At 41.8% G+C, this 24,013-nt stretch overlaps 1 protein-coding gene across 1 annotated transcript in view; it reads right to left on the bottom strand.

Annotated features, from left to right (window-relative positions):
* The window catches only part of CPA6 (carboxypeptidase A6), a 334,748-nt gene that overhangs the window by 89,855 nt on the left and 220,880 nt on the right, over positions 1-24,013 (bottom strand). Inside the window, exons 3-5 of the mRNA XM_010371606.2 lie at positions 11,165-11,289; positions 4,812-4,926; positions 2,567-2,668 (exon numbers count right to left, since the gene is read on the bottom strand). Of these exons, the coding sequence (XP_010369908.1) occupies positions 2,567-2,668; positions 4,812-4,926; positions 11,165-11,289 (342 nt within the window). The remainder of the gene's footprint in view (positions 1-2,566; positions 2,669-4,811; positions 4,927-11,164; positions 11,290-24,013) is intronic.

Here is a 24,013-nt window from a genome sequence, read left to right as displayed (position 1 = left end):
CACTGACCAGCATAATTTAATAAGGTTTCAGCATAATTCTTCATTATAGTGTGGTTCATTAGGTAACGCATAAAAAGGACAAAGGGAGTTCCTATCTATCTCGAAAGTCCAGGCTTGTTTATGCAGAAACAATACATTTATTGTCCTAATTATAATAAAAGAACTAGAAAGCACAAAAGGAAAAGGAAAATCCCTAAAATAGGTTGCTGCTTTATTTTTTAAAATTTTTTATTTTAATTAATTAATTCATTTTTAAGAGATGAGTTCTTGCTATGTTGCCAAGGCTGGTCTTGAACTCCTGGTCTCTTGCAATCCTCCTGGCTCAGCCTGCTTCTTCATTGTAATATAGTATGTTACTGTTAAGTAAAAAGCTAAGTCCTCCCTCATGCCCTTTCTCTCTCCATCCCAAGGAATAGTTCTTAAATAATAGCTATATTTTATAGGTGGATAAAGTTAAATTTTATTATAACATGAAATGAAAACATAAAACAACTTGATTTCTAGAATCAAGTGGCAGATTTTTCTTTACAATCCAACTATATCAATATTACTTTTAACCTGGTTGCTAGCTGAGAAATCAATAGGAGCTCCTGTCATTATAATTACAGGGGATCTAATTTTCATTCATTCATTAATTCACTCCACAAATATTTCAGGAAATCCTTTTTAATGTCAGACATTGTGCTCAGTACTGGAGATTCAAACATGAACAGACAAGGAATTTATATGCTAGTGGGGAGGGCAAACACGTAAGCAATCAATCAACAATTATGATGTGAATATCTGTAAGTTACCATGGGAACATAAGAGTGTTATGTTGAATTTTTCTAAGTAATAAAAGGTGGCTTCTCAGAAAAGGAGCACTTGAGTACTTCAGCAAGACATAAAGCTTGTTTGGCAGACAAGTTGGAGGAAGGCATGTCAATCCCGGAAGAGAATCTGAGCATACCATATTGGAGGAACTGTGCCTGCAGTTTGAGGAAGGAACAGCAGATAAAGCTCAACGTGGATTCCCTGGATACTAAATAAAAGAGATGAGCTTCCTCCTGTATTCTATGGGGGGCTGTGTGTGTGTGTGTGTGTGTGTGTGTGTGTGTGTCTGCTTGCTCATGTTTGAGGGCTCATATTGGCAGCAGTGTGGAGGATGGATTAGAGCATGAGAGGGTCAAGAATGGGGGCTCCAAGGAAGCTCAGCAGTGAGGCAACCACTGCAATAGTCCAGGGAGAACAGACACAGAGAGAAGTCAGGGTAATAGCTATGAGGACAAGAGAAGCAACTGGGGCAGATCTGAAATATTCAGAAGAAAAAATGGTCAGCTTTTGGTGGTAATTTAAAGTGAATGGTTAAAGGAGAGGAATTTAGGATGATGCCCATGTTTCTGAATTGGGAGGAGAGGGATGCCATTCTGAATCTGAGGTGCTTTTCTGAATATCCAGGGAAGAGTGTCAAGTAGGCAATGGGGGTAAATTTAAGGTTCCAGAGGGTGGACTGCAATGGATACAGAGGTCTGGGATGACTGCTGAAATGATGGGCTAGCTGCGTCTATCTAGAGAGTGTTTGTGGTATGAAAGTAGGGCTGAGGATAGAGTCTCAGGGATTACCTGAACCTAAGAAAGAACAAGGAGAAAGGAGCCAGTGAGTGAGACCAAGATGGTCAGAGAGACAGGAGGAGAATCAACTAGGAGTGGTTGCTGGCCTTGGAAAGAAGTTTTAGAAGACTTGTGGCGGCAAAGGTTGGTGAGTCAAAGTCTGAATGACAGGAGAGGAAGTAGAGATGGTGACTAGAGGTCAGTCTTTTTAGAAGTTTGGCTGAGAAAGAATGGAGGGCTACAGGTCAGTAGATGGAAGAGAATGCAGGGTCAAAAGATGAATGAGAATAATGCGTAGCTTCTGCATTAGTTAGTTCTCACGTCGCTATAAAGAACTACCTGAAACTAGGTAGTTACAAATAAAAGAGGTTTGATTGGCTCACAGTTCTGCAGGCTGTACAGGAACCATGGCTGGGGAGGCCTCAGGGAACTTAGAGTCATGGTGGAAGGCGGAGAGGAAGGAGGCACATCTCACATGGTGGAGCAGGAGGAAGAGAGTGAAGGGGGAAGGGCTACACACTTTTAAACAACCAGATCTCATGAGAACTCACTCACTATCACAAGAACAGCAAGGGGGAAATCTGCCCTCATGATTCAATCACCTCCCACCAGGTTCCTCCCGCAACACTGGAAATTACAATTTGATGTGAGATTTGGGTGGGGACACAGAGCCAAACCATATCAGTTTCCTACACATTTATATAGTTTTGCGTTGGTTCATCTTAAGCAGCACCAACTCACAAATACTTCGCATCGATAATTGAAAATGTTAGCAACAGTATTCTCTGGAATATCCAATGGCAAAAATGAAATATGGCTCAGAAACCTAAGGGAAAATATTTCTGAGATTATCAGATGATGTTAAATATGAGACTCTATAAAAGATCATTTCATTTCTTTTCCCCATAAGTCAAAGTTGAAAAAGATGAATATTTGGTAAACATTATGTATTTACATAGCAATTGCTTATTTTTACCTTTAAAATAAAAAGAGATCTTCCCTCATATGATCTTCCAATAGAGAACATGTGAATGAGGCCTGAGTGAGTTTTATTCAGATGATGCATCCAATTTTGAATCTAAGAGCAAATAAATAAAAACTATGTTAGACTCTCTCACAGTAATGGAGCTTCTAGAGAACAAAAGGAAACAGGTCTTAGAATTCAAGGAGTGCACATGGAATATAAAATTGAACAAAAACGTACTTTCTATTTTTAATTTTCTTTGGGATACTTAAAATTACATTTAATTTTCTGCCTTTACAGATAGTAGCTTATGTCTTTATATTGTTCTTCCATTATCTACCATATATCATTAATATACTAGTTACAGATTTTTATTAAAAATTGATGTGTTCTGGTTTCTTTTTGAAAATCAGAATTTATTTCTATTTTCCACAAGTATTTAAGAGGGAAAGAAAGAAGTCAACTTTAGGAAAACTGTCCAAACTACTTGAAAGTGTTTCTTAAAGTCCCATATATTACAATTTGCCACTGAACAGAGGATACTAAGAAAAAGGCATTATCTTTTTTCATTTAAAGGTTCTTCTACTGAGCTACACATCAGAGGGCAAACTCTGAATAATTTCTCCAGTGATAGGGACACACTTGCATTGATCCATTCATATACACTTACCTGTCATCAGGAAAAGATACATTTGAATGAATAAGGTGCTTCATTCCTGACTTAAAAGCCTTATAAGGTGTAAAAAAATAACACAAAAGTGTCCTACCATTTTATGGTATAAAAGGATCAATGTTGAAAAAAATAGCTGAATATATTCAGGAAAGTACCCATACATTCTTTTCTTTCTATTCGTATTTAATCTAATGAGCAGGATGTTTGTGTGCGTGTATATACACATACATTATGCATATCTATATTATATTTGTAAAATTTGACTTTTTTTAGTGCATGTTAGCAGTACTTCTGTGTGCAAAGTTATCTAAAACTTTTCTATTGCTTCTAAGCTTCAAAACATGTTGAGACATGAAATATGTGGAGATAATTTTGAAAGGAGAGTTGTCATCAAGAGAACCAAAAATTGTCTTCAGAATAGAGCAGCATCTCATTTATTTTATGTCTGGCATTTCTTTGTTCAATTCAGAGGAAGCATAGAAAATGTATGCTTCATTCATTTATCCCTCTGTCAACAACTACGTATTTGGAGGTCTCTATTTGCCTGCCACTGGGGTTATAGTGGTGAATAAGAAAGAAATGGCCTGCCTTCATGGAACTTGTAGCTTATTAGGGGGGAAAGGCATTAATAAAATAATCACATAATTACATAATTAATTATGTAATTATGTGATTATTTTATTAATGCCTTTTCCTGTGCTACAGGGGCATGTAATTCACTAGGTGTTGGCGGAGGAGGGGTTTAAATTCAATATGGGAGAATAGGAACAGCTACCTTTTTGCTTAAGCTGAGATTTGCAGAACAACAAGCTGTCCAGGTGAATAGTAAAGGATGAGGCAGTGTGGATGAGGTGGCTGTCAGTTCTCCAGGTAGGATAAAAATGCATGTTCAACAATGAGATCACTTGGACTCGGGAAGGGGAACATCAGACACTGGGGCCTATCATGGGGAGGGGGGAGGAGGGAGGGATTGCATTGGGGAGTTATACATGATATAAATGATGAATTGATGGGTGCTGACGAGTTGATGGGTGCAGCACACCAACATGGCATAAGTATACATATGTAACAAACCTGCACGTTATGCACATGTACCCTAGAACTCAAAGTATAAAAAAAAAAAAAAAAAAATGCATGTTCAAAGGTGCAGAGGTGCCACAAATGAAGCTTTGCCTTTGAGAGGTCTCAACTTTGCAGAGGGTGCAAGTAAGGTCCACTCTACTCATCATTTTCTCAAACTCTGGTTAGCTTTACATTTCTTGACTTCTTAGTGGAGGCCACTATAGCTATAATTATAGCAACATTTCCCCACTCTTTCATTGCACTTCCTACATCCTATGTAAAAGTGGTGTGGGTAAAGCAAGTGAAATTAAAATTATTTTGATACTTCTTAGATACCATCAAAGACTTAATAGAAGAGATAAGGTGCCTGGGCCATTTAAAAGCTACACATATTCTTCACATAGTACCTTCTCTGTCTTTATGCTTCTCCCCCAGAAGCATAAAACACATCATTTTCTCCCTTAGACCTAAATGATAAAGACGCCTCTGTAAAAAACCGAAAAAGCTCTTTTGATTACATACTTCTTCTAAGGAGTGATAAACTTCATAATTATATCCAGAGAGGGATCTTCGGTTTCTCTGGGTTTGCAAGTTGCTTCCCTTCTCTAGTGTTTTCTGAAGATCTTCTATGAGGATCCTGGATTTGGAACGACAGACATGATGAAAAATAAATTGAGATATTGCAAAAATCAGGCAACATCCAAAGAAAATCATATGCATCTATGTAAAGAAAGACTGTAGTGATCAATATTTCTAAAAATACCAAATGTTGGGAAAATGTTATTTTTCAGGAAACGAAAACTGTTAAATACGTGGTGCAATGAATTTAAAGTATAAAATTATAGGCAGATGTCCTCCAGTGACAGTAGTAGTAACAATAGCTGTTGATTCACAGCCACAACAACCGATGATGGCTACGAGCACTTACATTTACTGAGTATTACTTACCTACTAGCAGCCAGGCACTGTGCTATGTATTTTATGTACAAAATCTTAGTTAATAGCCCTACAGTCTATGTGGTAGATTCTCTTGTTATTGGCATTTTTAAAATGGGGAAACTGAGTCTCAAAAGGGTTAAGAATTCACCAATATCACTTTTCTGGTCAGTGCCGAGCCAGAATTTGAACTTGGAAGGTGAACTCAAATTCCAATCTTGAGATTCTAGGTCCAGCGTCATTTCATGAAAACTGAGCCTAGGCTTCTCTTTCGTGCCCTTACCACCTTCTTTTTCCTGCTGCTTTTTCCTGTGCACATCCCTTCCATCACCAAGAGACTGTGGTCATGTCACTACCCAGCACCCCTGACCCAAGACAGAGAGAAAAGGGAAAGGGGAAAAGAAGCTACAGTCCTCAAGAGGAAACTGAAGAAATACCCAGAGTTGGAAAAAGTGATTTCACTACCTGCCAGTGTCAAGAATGCCAAGAGAAGAGAAGCTCAGCCAATTACAGTGAATGCATTTGGAAATTAAAGGCTGAGGCCAGGGCGGGAGATTCCAGGCTTTGTGGAAGCAGCTCCAGGTGGAGTCATTAGTGTTCTTGATGTGACATGTGAGTTAGATAAATACAGGCCTGTCTTCTCAATGCTCACCAGCCTCCACTAACTAGAGTTCCACACAGTAGCAAAGCACTTCAGTCATTTGCATTACTTAAAGGTGTTAGAAAGCCTCCCAGTGATTTTACTGGGCCTGGCAGGTGGCTAAAAAGCTTTGCTTTCATATTTTATTTCCAAAAGAACCTGTTGTTTAGTGGTTTAAGTGCTATTAAAAGAACATATAATGGCATCTTTAAATAACTTTCAAGGCTGAAAGTTATTTAAAGCCTTTAAGTTTTAAAAATTATTTTAAAAAAGTATCTTGAATCACCTAAAGAAATATTTTCCATTCTATGAAGAAAGTAAATTAACTTAGGGTCATACTGGGTATAGGACATTCTTTTTCATTTACTTATTTGTTATTTATTGAGCACCTACTATGGACAAAGCACTTAATCAGGAATTGATCATTGGCTTCTTTTTTTGTTTCTATTTTTGATTTTAAAATTGAAAACATTTTAGAAATCAAGGTAAGGTGAGGAGGCTCAAAGCTTGGTTAAGTCCCTGACAGCTGCTTGCAGTGGCTCAAAATGTGAGTGGGAGGTTGTTGTTGGTTTGAACACCATCCGTATTAGTGCTTTCTTTTTTATCCTTAAAGTAAGAAGTTACAGATGATTAGGCTTGTATGGGTTAAAGAATTTTACAATATTGCTAAGGTAAGTCTTGAGCCAAATGAACCTCCTTGTCAATTTTCTAACTTCCTTGTGTTAGGAGAGAATCTGGGATGGTCAAGAGGGATGCGAGTTTGACTAGGGCTGGGGTAGTTATAAATTGTCAACATATTCCAATACTGCAGGGAACCTTCAGGTATGTTTCCCTCACCAAGATCATCTATTATTTCTCCTGGCTACTTTTTTCGATCCCAAGAAACTAAGGAAAAAAAAAATGTAGATGGATTTGCCAAAGGCAGAAATCTATTCTAGAATCTCCTTCTGAATTTCCAATTGTTAAATTCTGTGGTACTTTGTTATGGTGGCCCCAGCAAACCAACCCAGGTCTCTGTTCAGTAACTTACATTGCACCCAAATGCAGGCCCTAGGAGATCAGCCTTAAATTAAAAAATAATTGTGACACTGGAGGTCAAGGCCCATTTTCCTTGTTAAGTAGTTGACTAGAAACTAGCACATCCATGACAAAGCTATGAAATGGAGTCTCAGAATGGTCTTTGTAAACTGTTGCAGTTTCTTACTTCTTCACAGCCTGTGATGATTCCTACCCCAGTTGTGTATATTCCTGTAATGGTGACTAGAACTATTATCAACTTTCTGAGTGATGCCATTACTCAGTACAAAACCACCTCCTCAAAGTTTCCAGGGTGGGGAGGGACCCTCAAAAAATAGAATTTTTTTTTTTTTGAGGAGTCTTGCTCTGTCACCCAGGCTGGAGTGCAGTGGTGTGAACTTGGCTCACTGCAACTCCACCTCCCAAGTTCAAGTGATTCTCGTGTCTCAGCCTCCCGAGTAGCTGGGATTACAGCCACGCACCATGCCTGGCTAATTGTATTTTCAGTAGAGACTGGGTTTCACCATGTTGGCCAAGCTGGTCTTAAACTTCTGACCTTAGGTAATCCACCAGCTCAGCCTCCCAAAGTGCTGGGATTACAGCACTTTGTGAACCACCACACCTGGCCAAAAAATAGAAATTTCATCACCAACTTTTATAGGTATTTACTTTATAGAATGACCAAAATGTTTTATGGTAGAATGAATCATTTCTTAGAGGGGAATTGATCACCTAGGGGCCAGACACATGGAGTCACATGACATCCACTTTAAAAATCACAATAGCTATACATTACGTATTCTTGTACAGAGTAAATGACAATCTTTTGAAAATACTCCAGGCTACAATACTAAAAGTCAATTAAAATGATCTCTACCTACTGGGCCCATGGAATTTAATTGACTCATATGTTATTATCTTGGGACCAACGAAATGAATAATTCTAAATGACTGTTCTCCATGAAGAGGCAACTGATTTAAAACACTCATTTTTTAGACTTTATTCTCTGTGACATGAAGTGTGATATTTTATTCTATATCAGTTCCACATGACCTATATTTAATGACAGGAAATAGAGACTTGTTAAACTAACTGGTATATTCTTTTCTACTGAATAGTAATTAATGAAGCATGTGAGTGGTTACTGAGCACCTATAGATATAATTGCCAAGCTGTTTCCTGTCAGGCATTCAGAGAATCAGAGTAGGCCTTCAAAGCTAGAGCAATGACTGAAATGTGTCCAGTATGAACAATAGTTTTATACACAGCTGTGATTCTGTTCTAGAAGCACAGATAAAATACCTTTCTGTAAAAAGCATATCAGTACTTTAATAAAGCTGTAAATATCCTTCTGGCAGGGCAGTCTCTGTGTGGACCAGAGATGTCCCTGCCATTTGGCACCTCTTGGCTCAGCCCTCCAGAGAGCCTGGGCCCTCACTATTAACTCACAGAGCCATCAGCCCACCCTAGGTCCCAGGCCCTCCCAGACCCCCAAACTCTGTGCCAGTTTTGACAGTACCACAACTTGCTAAAAAGTTTGGGTAGGTGGAGTAGTCACTTACATTCATGCCTCTCAACCCCCAAATCTTAGGATTCCCAGCAAAGGGTAAGTGACTCCCTTCCTCTCCGTCTCATCTCATTAAGTCAGCACACTGCACTTCTCCTAGATCTTCCACTGACGTCCCTTCTCTTCTCCACCTGCTTTTCCCTGTGCCCGCTGGAGTCTCCCTTCCTTTGTAAATTAACTTCCTACATTCTCTAGCCTCTTCAGGGAAACTCTTTTTTTCTCATCAGACATTTGACTCTTTAAAGGATACACATTCTTTTGTGGCTTTCTATTCCCAGTCTCCCTCTCCACCTGCCTACCGTGGGGTAGAAGAGAGGAAGGTCAGCATATTCTCCATGTATGCCATGAATCTTCTGGCTTCCAGGGAACGCTCATCCTCTCTGCAACATCATGTCACTTCTTGCTGCTTTCCTCGAACTCTTGGCTTTGCCTTGATGTTCCTGCCCCAGAAGTACATTTTCTCCCTCCTCCTCTAATCTTGCCAGCAGCCAAGGAGATTCAAGATAATTCTCTGGTGATTTAGGCCACCTGTTCTTGACTGCACCAGCCTCAAAGATATCCATGCAACACTCCCCTTCAATAATCTCTATGGCTACCCTGTGGATCTTGTCACCAGCCATATACATTCTACCCTAGGACTCTGAGCATCCAACTACTCACATTTTGTCAGAACTTCTCTCCTTCCCATTTGTTTCCCTCAGTAACACTGCATTGTTTTCAATACAAAGACCTTAATATCTTCCCTGATTCTTCCATTTGGTCCCCTTATCCCTCCTAGATGCTCCTGCCTTCCAATCCATATTAGACCCAGGGACGGATACTTGAACTAGTTTCTCACTAAGGACCTTAACTTTCTTGCCACCCTGACCTTTCCATGGTCCTATCCAACAGAACTTCCACTCTGTATCAGTGTTACAATCTCTCTTCTCTGCAACAACCACTTCTCTTTGTTCATACCCCAGTTTTTCTTTTGGTAATACCCTTTAACCCCTCTTTCCTTACTTTCAGTAGATAATTTTGCTTCTTCATTCATCCAGAAAAGTTAGCCATTGGCTGTAATCTTTTTTGACGTGTCCACTTTCCTCTCTACAATCTTAAGTAGATCCACCACATTTATCTCTTTAGTTTTAGAAAATGAAGTATCCTTCCTGCTGTTCAGACACTTTCCTTTCTGCACATTCTCTCTGGCATCATCGATGTCTTCCTCCCTACAGACTCTTCCTTCAGCCTATAAATACATCAAGACTTCCCCCTCAACACAAACAAATCCCAAATCTACCAGGTAGGCATCAGCAATGCATCTCTTCCCAGTCACTTCTCATTCTCTGCTTCTCTTATTCTAACTGCTAAGAACAGGAATAGACTCTGCTGCTGTGTGTTCTTACCTCCTGTTCACATCTGTGTCTTCTAGTGCGAACATTCTAATCCACCTTTAGAGTCATCAATGTTCTTTCTATTGCCAGATCCAAAGGAAACTGGTTGGTCCTTTGCTTGCTGGATATCACTGCAGCACTTGGTACTCTGGACCCATCTCTTTCTTTAAAGTCTTGCTTTTCTTCTTCAACTCCTCTGACTATCTTCCACTTGCTCTTTTTTTTTTTGAGACAGGGTCTCACTCTGTTGCCCAGGTTGGAGTGCAGTGGTGTGATCTCAGCTCACTGCAACCTCTGCCTCCTGGGTTCAAGTGATTCTTCTGCTCAGCCCCCCGAGTAGCTGGGATTACAGGCATGCACCACCATGCCTGGCTAATTTTTGTATTTTTAGCAGAGACAGGGTTTCACTATGTTGGTCAGGCTGGTCTTGAACTCCTGACCTCAGGTGATCTGACCGCCTCAGCCTCCCAAAGTCTGGGATTACAGGTGTCAGAGCCACTGCACCTGGCCCCACCTGCTCTTTTCTTATTCCTCTAAACATTTTTTTTTTTTTTTAAAACTAACCCTCAAAATATCTAAATCTGTTCAAGTTTGTCTACTCAGTTACCCAAGCTAGAAAACTTGGAGTCATCCTTTCACTTCTTCCTTTCCTACCTACCATCCAACATGAGGAGAGTCTGCTCTGAAATATTTTTTTAATGCTCTCATGATCCTACTACTATGGTCCTGCTCAGAGCCTCACTCCCTCTTCCCTGGACTAGTGTTTCCTATCCCCTCCACCTGATCCCACTGGCATGTACCTCCTTTGGAATGGGGCAGCACCACCCACAAGACAAGGTCTGAGTTGCTGCCCCTGCACATAAGATTTCCCACCATTGGAACTCCCTGTTTCTCCAGCATCATTTCTTTCTGCCCTTCGACTTGCACTTCATACACTAACCACTCTGCACTCATATGCTGCTTCTTCCTTTGCTTGTGTGGTCCCCTCTGCCTCTGCCTCGCTGGCATAGCTCCTGCAGAAAGCCTTTTCCACTCCTGCCTTCTCATCCACTCTCTAGGCCTTGCTAGGCTGCTCTCCTTTCTTCACAGAAAAATGTCTGTTGTTTCACTGATCACTTAGTGGTAACAGTGAATAGTGAAATGAAAGGTCCACGTGGTTGCTCCCATCCCCCATTGGACTAAGAAGTTCTTCAAGGTGAATATATTCACATCAGTTTTCCCCATATGAAAAATTGTACCAAACACACTGTCATAAGCACTTGATAAATAACTTACATATAACTACCATTTGGTTCAGTTTAGTACAAATAAATTTTATAGCAAGTGAAAAGGAATGCTTACTTGTACTGGATGTTGGCTTCCTGTAAGAAGGCTAACAGGGCTCGGGAACCGTTTTGGGGGATATGGACATCAGTAACTGTTCCCTCTGATACATAGGAGATACTGCTGGGCTGCCACAGGTCCACCTGTAGTGCAGGAACCAACCTATAATTCATGTCCAACTTAGTGGGGGAAAATCTGTGTCACGATGTCAAACACATTCTTTTGTTTGCATATAGTAACCAAACATATTTTGGAATTAGACTTAACGCTTTCATCATTAGGGTAAAACTATTTTATCTTGAATTTGAGTTTCCAAATTATATCATATCCATATAGAATTTGATCATAATTGGCAAGTAATAGTTTGAAGACCAATATATTAAAGCTACAAGGTAAAAATGAGATAAAATAGTTTTAGGTATAATTTTGATACTGTTTTAAAATTATTTGCCATGCAAATACTTGAAAAACTGCAAGAAAAAAAGATACAAATCACCCTTAATCCTGCCACACAAAAACACTGTGGTAGCTGGGGTGATTTCAAATGGAACATTCTCTCATTCTTGGTCTTTTTCTTTTCTTTCTTTTTTCTTTTTTTGAGACAGAGTCTTTCTCTGTCACTCAGGCTGGAGTACAGTGGCGTGATCTCAGTTCCCCACAATCTCCGCCTCCCGGGTTTAAGCGATTCTCCTGTCTCAGCTTCCCAAGTAGCTGGGATTATAGGTGCATGCCACCAGGTCCAGCTAATTTTTGTATTTTTCTTCTTCTTCTTCTTCTTTTTTTTTTTTAGTAGAGACAGGGTTTCATCATATTGGCCAGACTTGTCTTGAACTCCTGACCTCAAGTGATCCGCCTTCCTTGGCCTCCCGAAGTGCTGGGATTAAACACGTGAGCCACGGCGCTCCGCCTAGATGGAACATTCTCTAGATGCCTATTCTTCCTCCGACACATGCCTTTCTCCAATTCCTACTCAGCCTTCACTTGTCAACATAAACGTCCCTTTTCAAGGAAGACTTGGCTGCTAGGGTAGGTCTCCTTGTTGTAGCTCTTAGAGAACCTGGTGCTTCTTTCATGATGTAACTTCCTCTTGCCAGAAAGTAAACTCTGGGAGGGCGAAGGGTTTGCCTATTTGGTTGCCACCCATCCTGGACCAGTGCCTTACGTAAATTAGCCACTCAGTATTTCTTGCATGAGTGTAGACCTCCCCCTATGTAGTAATTCACTACATGTTCAGTATTTTGCAGGAAAGCAGAAGCCACATCTGTTTCCTTACTATAGTGTCCCCAGTGCCTTAGCCAGTGCTCTGTACCTGGTAGGAGCTTGGCCTTCATCAAAGGCATGATGGAACGCAGATGGAAGGGAGGAAAGCCCTATCTCTGCAGGAGCCTGGAGCATCATTTCTAATTAGGCACAGTTTGTCTTCACAGTCCTGCCTCTGTCTAACCCTGACTGCTCTGGGCCTCCCCCTTCCTGCATCTCCAGTCTTGGAGGATGCTGCAGGGCCTTGATCTCTGCTAAGCCCTTATCTGATAAGGTTTAGTGACTTTATCTTCACTTAAGTGTCAGTGCCTGCATTCTGTGAGGAACTCTAGAAGATCAAAAATACTTTGTGACTCAGAAAAAAAAACCTCTAATGATACAATTTAGACTGGAACAGGGTAGAGAGGCTTTTATTTTGGGGACAAAGAGTCTACCTGTTTTCTTTCATGCAGCTGACTCCTCCACTGGCTTGCAAGGGCAAATCTGACTCAGCTAACATGCCAGTCCAACAATCAGTGCACAACAGAAGTGTGAGGCTGGAAGGGATGCTGAGAGGTCATTCAATCCATCTGTCAGCCCTTGGGCAAGGACACATCTAGGACTGCACCAAACTGTCCCCAGTAGGTGTGTCTAAACCAAATCTTGTAAGTCTCCAAATAGAGGAGAGTCGACAATATCCTAATTGAACTCATTCACATTTAACAAGATTGTCAGACATTTTTCTTAATCCCTTGGATTGCAGCATAGTTTCGTTTTTTTTCTTCTTGGTGTTCTGTTCTTCAGTGAGGAATAGCTGGTTTCTTGCCTTTATAAGGAAAAGCATGTTGGTATCTTTCACTTTTCTTTATATATTAGATTTTCTAATCCTTTAGAAGATTGAATCTTTGGGACTTGCCTCTAAACCCATTACAGAGACAGATTTTTGATATTAAGGATAACAGTTTGCTGCCACCCCTTAATGCCAGTGGATATGACGAAATTGTGCTGCATTCAGAGGATAGAGAGGCACAGGTAGCTAAAATAATATGAATTACCACTCTGGAGACAAGTCTGTAAGTGCTATTTTCTGGGGGTCCATGCTGAAATAAGAATCCTCATCCCACAGAAGAGAGCAGCTTCTCCACAGGAAAGTTCCATGAAAGAACCCTACAGCAAAGCTTGGAAAAGGCTTCCTGGGAAACCTTCTCAGAAAGTGTGCTTAGAAATGTGCTCAGAAAGCTGTTGGCCTAAAGGACAACTGATAAAAAAGAACTTGCAAAATCAGGAATTCTATTTTGGTGTGATATTATGAAAGTAAATGAAAATGAATTATTAGGTTTTCTCCAATAATATTTTAAAGAAAGGGTATCTGAATAAGCAGCATGGATATTTCAGTCGGGGTGGTGGCAGGCAGGTGCCTATAGAAGACATATGGGACAGTAATTACCATCTGAGATTTATAATGTTTCATCTACTTTATAGAAATCTCTAATCTTTTCAATAACACTTTGAGGAAGAATTAATTGTAGATACATTTAATGAAGGAGAAGATTCAGGTTCATAGAGGCTAAGTCATTTCCCCAAGGTTGCACAGGTACAAAATGGCTGATACAGGATAGGCTTAACAGCAGTGCCCCTAATTTACTGACCCGGTTCTTGTCTTCAGGATCTTCCGAGAATATGCCAGAAAAATAAACATCTTCCAACTTCCTGATCTAGCATTTGGGGAGGTCTGGTCAGTAGGTCTCACATTCTGGTCTTTCCTGTGGGATTATATGTCCTGTAAATTCATATGCAGGTATTTCAAGGTTCCAATCAGCCTCCTGTGTGTAGGTGCCTATCAATCATTTCCTTAGGGCCTGATCACATCTGGATGAGATAGTTAGTAGTTCTGAACTGCAAAGCTGTGTGATTCTGGGCTACAACATAATAAAAGTATCAAGAACCTTATCAGGGTGGTCCAAGGCTGTTTGCCAACCATTCCAGGTCTTTGCTGCAAGCAGCCACCTGATACTCCACAAGAAAGGATACTCCCCTTTGTACAGCCTTCTGGCCTAGGAACCTGGTGACTGTTCCCATGTGTTCCTTTCCTCACATGATTACTAGTCACATATATACAGACATGTTTAAGAGGCTGAGGTATTTCAGTGTCATGCTCAATCTGACAGCCATAGGCTATTCTAGCTCTGGCAGCATCGGCTGTGTGACTTACAGGAGGCTTTTAACATTTCTGAGCCTCAGTATCCTCATGTGTACTGTGAAGATAATCTTAAAAACATACCCAACAGGCTTTCTTGGAGGATTAATTGGAATCATAGAAGTAAAATAGCAGAGGGTCTGTCACATAGTAGGGGCTCAAAAGACAACCAGTGTTTATTATTATTGCTATTTGAAAAGCATATGAAAAGAAGGACTGGTTGGAATAAGGACAGAGTTCAACTTTGTGTGGTTAAGATGAAGAACGTGGTGAGATTGTGTCCCTCCTCAGAGATTAAAACCTAGAGATGGCGTGTGGGGGCAGGAAGCAATAAATAAATGAAAAATATAAACAATGCAGGAATGTTTCCTAGCACAAAGTAAAATGCCTGAATTGGAAGCCATTATAGTGGTGGTAAATTCCATAGGCCCTGGAATCTGACTCCCTAGGATCTGATGTAGTCTCCCATTTAGTCTCTGTGTGATTTTGGGCAGGTTTGTCAACTTTCTGGGCCTTGCTTTCTTCTTTGGTAAATTGAAGGTGATATTTATATCTTCCTTATTGGTCAATATTTAATAATGTTAGTAGTGATAGCAGCAGGAGACAGACATATTCCTAGGCAGACAGGGATAGGTACCTGGTGAAACCCGATCTTCATGCCAAAGACAGCCTGAAGCCTGAAAACTGAGCTGCCAGTTCTGGGTGGACTCCACGAGCTGAGTGAGAACTTCCTTGATGTCTTTTTAGCTAATTAAATGGTGCTTTTTTCAGGCCCGCCCATGGACCAATCAGCATGATTGGTCCCCCATTCTGAGCCCATATAAACGTTGGACTCAGTCTCACAGATGGCTACCCACTTTCAGGCCCCCTCTCACACAGTGGGCTACCCACTTCAGGTCCCCTCTGGTGTTTGGAGTTTCCTGTGGCTCAACAAAATTTTTCTCTGCCTTGCTCACTCTCCAGTGTCTGTGTACCTCATTCCTCTTAGTTGTGGGACAAGAAGCTGGAACCCACCAAACTACTGTAACATGTGCTCCTGCTCACTGAGCTACAGGAGTGAGAAAAAACTGCTGGCTGATTACATGCCCCCATTCGCCAAGTTACAGGCACAGGACTGAACAAGCTGTGACATGCCTCTGTTCTCTGAACTGCGAGGCGGTGGGAATGAACGAGCTGTGACACACTCCCATTCACCAAGCTACCAAGGGCAGGAAAAAGAGAAAGACCCCATTTCTTGGGGGCTCAGACCTTGGGACTCCCTGGGCGACAGCTGTAACACCCCTGGGGCTTTGCACTTGCTGGCATCTCCCAGTTTTTGGGTGCCACTGCATTCCTGTCATCCAGATGCTGGCACCCAAGGTGGAAGCCTGCTGCAACATGCCTGGTCCAGACGTGGGCTGTGGCAGATGCAGCAGGCGGGCACGGGATCCAGGCTGGGGGAAAAGCTGAGCATAACCTACTGGGCTGAGTGGGTGGAGTGGGCCTGGCGGCCTGAGACCTCGGGCAGAGGTCATAGTGGCTGCAGAGATTTCTGGCTGACAAAGTGGCACCGAAGGAATCCTATGATAGTGGTAGTTATTTTTGTTACTATTATCACGGAGATTAGAGAGATTATACAAAATACAGTGATTAGGAGTGTGAATTCTATAGCTAGGCAGCCTGGGTTTGAATCCCAGTTCTGCCACTTGTAGGCTGTTTGACTGCAGGCAATCTACTTAGCTCTCAGCACTTCAGTTTCCTCATTTATGAAATGGGACTATAAATAGCATATTTTAAATATATTTGTTAGGCTTAAATGAATACATACACACAAAGTACTTAAAATAGTCCTGATGGGCTGGCCGCGTTAGCTCACGCCTATAATCCCAGCACTTTGGGAGGCCGAGGTGGACAGAACACGAGGTCAGGAGATCGAGACCATCCTGGCTAACACAGTGAAACTCTGTCTGTACTAAAAATACAAAAAAATCAGCCGAGTGTGGTGGCTAGCGCCTGTAGTCCCAGCTATTCGGGAGGCTGAGGCAGGAGAATAGCATGAACCTGGGAGGTGGAGCTTGCAGTGAGCTGAGATGGCGCCACTGCACTCCAGACTAGGGGACAGTGCGAGATTCCATCTCAAAAAAAAAAAAAAAAAAAAAAAAAAAAAAAAAAGTCCTGGTGACTTGGAGCATTCATTAAATGATAAATAATTCAAAATTCAAAAAAATTTTCTTTGCAATGAAGTCATAATTCCACTGAGCACCAATGTCATGGCTCTTTCTGGTTCTTGTGCTGTGCTTACTTATTGGCCTGGCCTACTTCTGAGAAGCACCTGTCTATCTTTTAGTCCAGGGCTAATTACACACCTGGTTCAGGTAGCACGGGATGGGGGCTCTCAGTGTCCTCCAGCAGCTTCAGTGTTGAGTCCTATACGTGGATGTGGGAAGATGCAGAAGGTGCTCTGTAAACTTGGTAACAGATGGCTGGCTTCCTAGCTGCCCAAAATAGCACAGAGGCGGACTTTCCTGCTCTATATTTATTCTCATTTTTTGTTGGTTTGACAAAGGGTTAGGCACGGCACTTATGTGCCATGTCATAGGATTCTGAGTAAGAAAACTTCATATCAAGTTTGTCTTTGACCTAGTGTTTAATTTACATAATCATACCAATTCAATATTAGTTTACACAAAATCTTAATATCCTGCAAAGTACCTTATTTACTCTTAAAATTCTTTTGTGTCTTCACCCATTTAGCTTTCTTGGATGATCTTTTAAGATCTTTTGCTATGGATTTTTGGAGAGCCTTTCTGCCCTCCAAGTTTGGGTCAAGGTATGTTTGCTGTCTGCTTTCATAGAATTTTTTTTTTTTTTTTCACAGTCCACAACTTTTAATTATATCTTATTTGCATGAGTAATTGTTATGAGTTTCCTAGGGGCCGCCATAACAAATTGCAAAAGACGGGTATGGTTTAAAACAATATAAATCTATTCTCTCACAGTTTTAGAGTCCAGAAGTCCAAAATCAAGTTGTTGGCCAGGCTGTGCTTCCCCAGAGGCTCCAGGGGCGATTTCTCACTAGCTGTTTCCAGCTTCTGGTGGTTTTAGGCATTCCTTGCCTTGTGGCCACATCACTCCAATTTATGTCTCCATCTTCCCATGGTCTTCTCTTCTGTGTCTTCTCTTCTGTCACTTGCCAAGGATGACCTTATCTCCAGATTCTTAAGTACATTTGAAAATACTTTTTTTTTTTTTTTTGCAAATTAGGTCACATTCACAGGTCCTGAATGTGGTTAGGACACAGACATGTCTTTTTTGAGGACACTATTCAACCTACTACAATTGTCATGTTAGTATTTGTTTCCCCCATTCTCTATGACAGTATGGACTGATATATTTTCTTTAAATATATCCTCTCCCCAAGATTTCTCTAGAGCATTTCTAGATTCTGAATCCTACCTCCCCTTACCAGGGAACTGGCAAGGTAGTCCATTTGAATTTCATCCACTCATCCCATTTCTCAACTTACATGTCCTTAATTTTGAATTTTTATTACATTTAGATATAATCCTAGACTATACTGCTTCATAGGTCACAGAACTGTACTATCTTCTAAAGACTGCAACAGCCACTGTGGTCATACAGTTAAAAAAAATGCTTATTTTTCACCGTATTATTTTTCCTTGCTCTACTTATTGTGTCTGGAATTGGTGGGTTCTTGCTCTCACTGACTTCAACCAAACCGCGGACCCTTGCAGTGAGTGTTACAGTTCTGAAAGATGGTGGGTCCGGAGTTTGTTCCTTCAGATATCCAGATGTGTCTGCAGTTTCTTCCTTCAGGGTGGGTTCGTGGTCTTGCTGACTTCAGGAGTGAAGCTACAGACCCTTGCGGTGCTACAGCTCTTAAAAGCAGCGCATCTGGACTTGTTCATTCTTCCTGATGGGTTCGTGGTCTCGCTGGCTTCATGAGTGAAGCTGCAGACCTTTACTGTAAGTGTTACAGCTCACAAAGGCTGCGTGGACCCAAAGAGTGAACAGCAGCAAAATCTATTGCAAAGAGCAAAAGAACACACTCCACAGCACACACTGTGACCTGAGCGGCTTGCCGGTGGTTCGCCAGGGCAGCCTGCATTTATTCCCTTATCTGACCCCACCCACATCCTGCTGATTGGTCCATTTTACAGAGAGCTGATTGGTCCGTTTTGACAGAGTGCTGATTGGTGCCTTTACAATCCTTTAGCTAGACACAGAGTGCTACACAGAAGAGTTCTCCAAGTCCCTACTAGGTTAGCTAAATACAGAGTACTGATTGGTGTATTTACAAACCTTGAGCTAGACACAGGGTGCTGATTGCTGTATTTACAATCCTTTAGCTAGACATAAAAGTTCTCCAAGTCCCCACTAGACTCAGGAGCCCAGCTGGCTTCACCTAATGGATCCCGCACTGAGGCTGCAGGTGGAGCTGCCCTGCATTCCTCAGCCCTTGGGCGGTAGATGGGACTGGGGGCCACGGCGCAGGGAGCGGCGCCCTGTCAGGGAGGCTCGGGCCACCTGGGAGCCCACCGCGGAGGGAGGGCTCGGACATGGCGGGCTTCAGGTCCCCAGCCCTGCCCAGCGGGGAGGCAGCTGAGGCCCCGCGAAATTTGAGTGCAGTGCATGCGGGTGGGCAGTGCTGGGGAACCCGGAGTAACCTCCGCAGCTGCTGGTCCAGGTGGGAAGCCCCTCACTGTCCTGGGCCCACGGTGCCGGCAGGCCGCTTTGAGTGTGGAGCCGGCCAAGCCCGCGCCAGCTGGTGCTTGCCTGTTAGCGCTGCACACAGCCCTGGTTCCCACCTGCACCTCTCCCTCCACACCTCCTCGCAAGCAGAGGGAGCTGGCTCCAGCCTTCGCCAGCCCAGAGAGGGGCTCTCACTGTGCAGTGGTGTGCTGAAGGGCTCCTCAAGCGCTGCCAGAGTGGAAGCAGAGGCCGAAGAGCGCTGAGAGTGAGGGCTGTTAGCACATTGTCACCTCTCATTATGACTTGCCAACATTTCAAATATTGGTGGGCTGCTGACAGGGAAACTTGGCCAAAGATTATGGTTTCCTATGAACCAAAGGTTCAGGTTAGGTTATTGAAATTCTGGGACTAATTTTACTTAGGCCCATCCTTTCTTTCCAACCACAGAAGTAATTTGCAAATCACTTTCCTAAAGCATAGCCCCAATAATTCCAACAAAAGACCCTGGAAATTTAGGGAAACTAAAGCTCTGTTTTGTCATTAAAGAAAAATGAAAATATTTCAACTAACAACTAACTAGGCATTGAAATTATAAAAAATTGGTGGGGGCCCAACAGTGAAATAAAATTAGACCAGTCCAAATGAAAGCATTGCTTAAGAATATAAATTTCAATATAATAGAAATTAATGCCCCCAGCCTGAGTACTAGTTATAAGTCAAGCATTATTCCTACAGCATTAGTAAAGGTAGAAGTTCTGGTAAAACTCTCTTTTGGTGCCCGTTTTCCCCTTAATTCTCTTCAAGGCTGAATGCTGATTGCCATAATGGGATAGTATCTCTCATTTATCAAAACAAAGCACATGTGTTGGAAAAGAAAAAGACTCTTAACATTTCTCTGAACTACTAATTGATACATCACCAATCTGAAATGATTGTTGAAGCCCATCAATCAAAGACTGTCAAGACAGGTCATTATCTTAAGTGAAACATCTCAAACAGAAAGTTAAATATTGCATGTTCTCACTTATAAGTGGGAGCTAAATAAGGTGTACACAGAACATAGTGTGTGAAATAATAGACATTGGAAACCCAGAAAGGCAGAGGAGTGGTGGGGTGAGGCATGAGAAATTACTTAATGGGTACAATGTATATTATTTGGGTGATGGTAACACTGAAAGTCCAGATTTCACCACAATGCAATATATCCATGTAACAAAACTGTAATTCTATCCCTTAAATTTATGCGACCCCCCTCCCCCTCGCCTCGCTCATTAGCTTGTTGCAATGAGTGGGGGCAACACAGCAGGGGAAACAACAGACAATCTCAGTAAGAGAGACTTAGAAAGGACTTATTACGGAATTTGGATTTACTTTAGGAGATTTGTGAAGGGCTTAAGGAACTGAGGTTTTTCTGTGGACTGAATGCTGTGAGGAAGGAGAGTAATTCTGTCATTTGATATTTTCTTTCTTTTATCTAGAAGGTGGGAGAAACAAAATGGGTCTAAAACCATAATTGATAAAGGAGCAGTGGTCACTGACATTAGCCAGAAAAAGGGTAAGCTTAGTGATTTTTCTGAAATAGACAATGTCTTTTTTCTTTTCTGGTCTGTGTTTAGACATGATCACAATGGTCTTGTTCTTATCTTATTTCATGGTGAACATAGGGTGGCCCTGTCTAATGTTGGTGTCCTGTGAAATGGTTTATGTTCAACAGAGGAACATTATAGTCTTGCTGTGGGAGCTGGGCTGCCTCCTAGGAGCACCAAAGTTCAGGTGTTAATGTCAGGCTGGCTCTTCCTTTTTTCAGGGTAACCACCATTCTCCTGAGGCTGTGTGACAATTAATGGTATGACAGGATGGGTGGGAACTCCCAGCACTATCAGGCCAGGTGGTTGGGAGGTGATTTAGGGGCTACAGGAGGAAGATGCAGGCCTGTGCTGGTCCACCCAGGAGAAATTACAGACTCAAAGACCCCTGACTTTGGCACCCTGCATCTTTCTGTAGCATCAACACACCACTACCCTTTTCATATAAAAAAGCCAATACCACCTTACTTCCTGCCCTCTAAGTGAACATTAGATGACTTATAAGTACTAACGAAAGGTTTCTGACTCCTACGTTAGAGGTTTTGAGAACTTAGCAACCCCTCAGGAAACCTATTAGATAAGGGAAAAAAGAGTTCACTATGTTTTTCTAGTTTAAAATAATCCTCTACCTGAAATTCGAGTTAGCATTTTCAGCCTGGCTCTGAGGTAGAATAGATGGAAATAATCAGAGATCACCTGGCATGACCCATTAAGAAGTACATTGGAAGACAAGAGCCCCTGGGCTGTATCTCATCAAGTAACAGAGATTTTCCTCTACTCTCTTTTGATGACTTATAATCTTAACACTGATGACCTCTCCAGTGATATTTGATCACTACATTCAGAAGTATTCCATTTGGTATTCTCAACAACAGTATGATATTGCATTTACACTTAAAAATTCTGGCCCTTTTCTGGGGTCTAATATTTGATGAAATGAAAACCTGAATTACTTTAGGTTTTGTTATGCATTTCCTCTTTCAGCTGTCAGCTTAAGAATTCTTCTGTGAATTAACCAAATAAATCAAATAAAGCTCATCTTTGGTTTAGTGAAAAAATATTCCCAACTTGGGAAACAAAAGACATGGTTTCTTCCTGGTCCTATGTAAACACTGATATGTTACATCTCAGAGCCTTAATTTTCTTAATTACAAATAAAGGGGTTGAACTACATGATTCCCATGTACCCCTTAAACTCGATAATCATGCTAGACTCAATGTGCTTTTTTGAGTATAAAAGTTTACATTTCCCTTGGAAAATATTTCTCAAGTTCACCCATATTTTTCTCCCTACTTTGAAGGTCAGAAAAAAGACTCTCAATAATATAGCGCCAGAATCATCATTCAGTGATCAGTTATGTTAAACCAGATAACGATTCCATTTTTAAAAAGTTAATTTCAACCCCTTTGCTGAAAGCACTTTTTCATAACAGCTAAGAAGATGAAATGGAAATCAGTACATTGTTTTTTCTTCCATTTTCCTTCACATTAATTGTCAGCTGATGTGAAAAGCCAGTGAAGAATCCCCAGGGTGGAGGGCTGGCTGATCAAGCCGCTGAATCATCACTCTGTGAACGTGCGGAGGATCTGGAGATGATTCTGTCTCTCAGCTGTCTGAGAGAACAGGCTGACTTCCAAAAGTCACAGCTTTGGTAACTCCCTCACCTCCCCCAACAAGCTTTTATTCACTGTTTACTGAAAGCCTGAAGAACTTCAGCCATTGAGCTAAGTGCTGAGGGTACAACAGTGAGCAAGACAGCTCTGTCCTCAAGGACTAAGCAGATATGGCGTGCAGTGTGATTAATCTACAGAGAGGACACACTACTGTTCAGATGTATTTTGAGAGGTAGTTTGGGACACCTTCCCAGGAGAGGCGTTGCCTATGCATATGACCAAATGATGAGCAGGAGTCGGCCAGGCAAAGGTGAAGGGAGTGGGAGTGAGAGGCTCCATTCAGAGGCTTCCATGCAGAGGCTGGTTGGGTCAGGATAGAAGGGGAGGAGAGAGAGAATGGACTAGGAGTGTTGGCATTTCCCTGAGCCCTGTGATCATAAAAGACAAAGGCAGTTATATGAATTCCACTGCTCCATTGTGTCCCAGAAATGGCTTTCTTCAGGGGGCCATCATTTCCCCTAGGACTCAGGAAAGACTGCTGATTCCTCCCTTGTTTTCCTATGACCAGTCTAGACACAGACCCTCCAAATTCCCATTCTTTGCCTCATAAACCAATCTGGATAATACTACCATGACTTGATCAAACTTGAGTTAAGCTTCTCTCTTTCCTCCACATCCCTAAACTTTTACCCATCCTCAGCCTGAGCTGGCATTTCAGCCTCTCTGTAATGCCCTATCCTGAGTGTCAGCTGACCTCAGGGTAAAACATTTTCTGATCCACTGTCCAATAAAACTACCACCACTTGTTCATCCCACTTGCACGACACCTGGCACTTTTTCTTTTTTTCTTTTTTCTTTTTGAGGTGGAGTCTTGCTGTGTCGCCTAGGCTAGAGTGCAGTGGCATGATCTTGGCTCACTGCAGACTCTGCCTCCCGGGTTCAAGCAATTCTCCTGCCTCCGCCTCCCAGTAGCTGGGATTACAGGTGTCCGCCACTGCACCCGGCTAATTTTTGTATTTTTTAGTAGAGACGGGGTTTCACCATCTTGGCCAGGCTGGTCTCGAACTCCTGACCTCATGATCCACCCACCTCGGCCTCCCAAAGTGCTGGGATTACAGGCATGAGCCACTGCACCTGGCCGACACCTGGCACTTTCTAGCTTTATTATTCTTCCCTATTAAAGTCACTTTTCTGCCCGATCTTTAAGATATGTAGATCTTAAGTCTGGCCTGTTCTGCCAAGGACAGGAGAGACTATTGAAAAGTCTAAGGAGAGACTGTTGAAAAGGATTATTGCAAGAGTGGGGAATAGTCTTTCCCCACTCTTGCAATAATCCTTTTCAACAGTCTCTCCTTACATAAGTCCAGATTTGTTTTTTATTTGACACTACAAGAGCATGCTCATGATTTGGAGAGTTGTAAGTATAGAAGTTCTTTTAACCAACTTCTACTTAATGGATCCCAACTTGATGTTCTTCTCTATTGACAAAACTTCCTATTAAAAAAAAAAAATGCTGGAATAAGGAGAATGCCTCTTGCT

Source organism: Rhinopithecus roxellana, chromosome 9 (genome assembly GCF_007565055.1).
Source record: "Rhinopithecus roxellana isolate Shanxi Qingling chromosome 9, ASM756505v1, whole genome shotgun sequence".
Taxonomy (NCBI): Eukaryota; Metazoa; Chordata; class Mammalia; order Primates; family Cercopithecidae; genus Rhinopithecus; species Rhinopithecus roxellana.
This window is presented reverse-complemented; position numbering and strand designations above follow the sequence as displayed.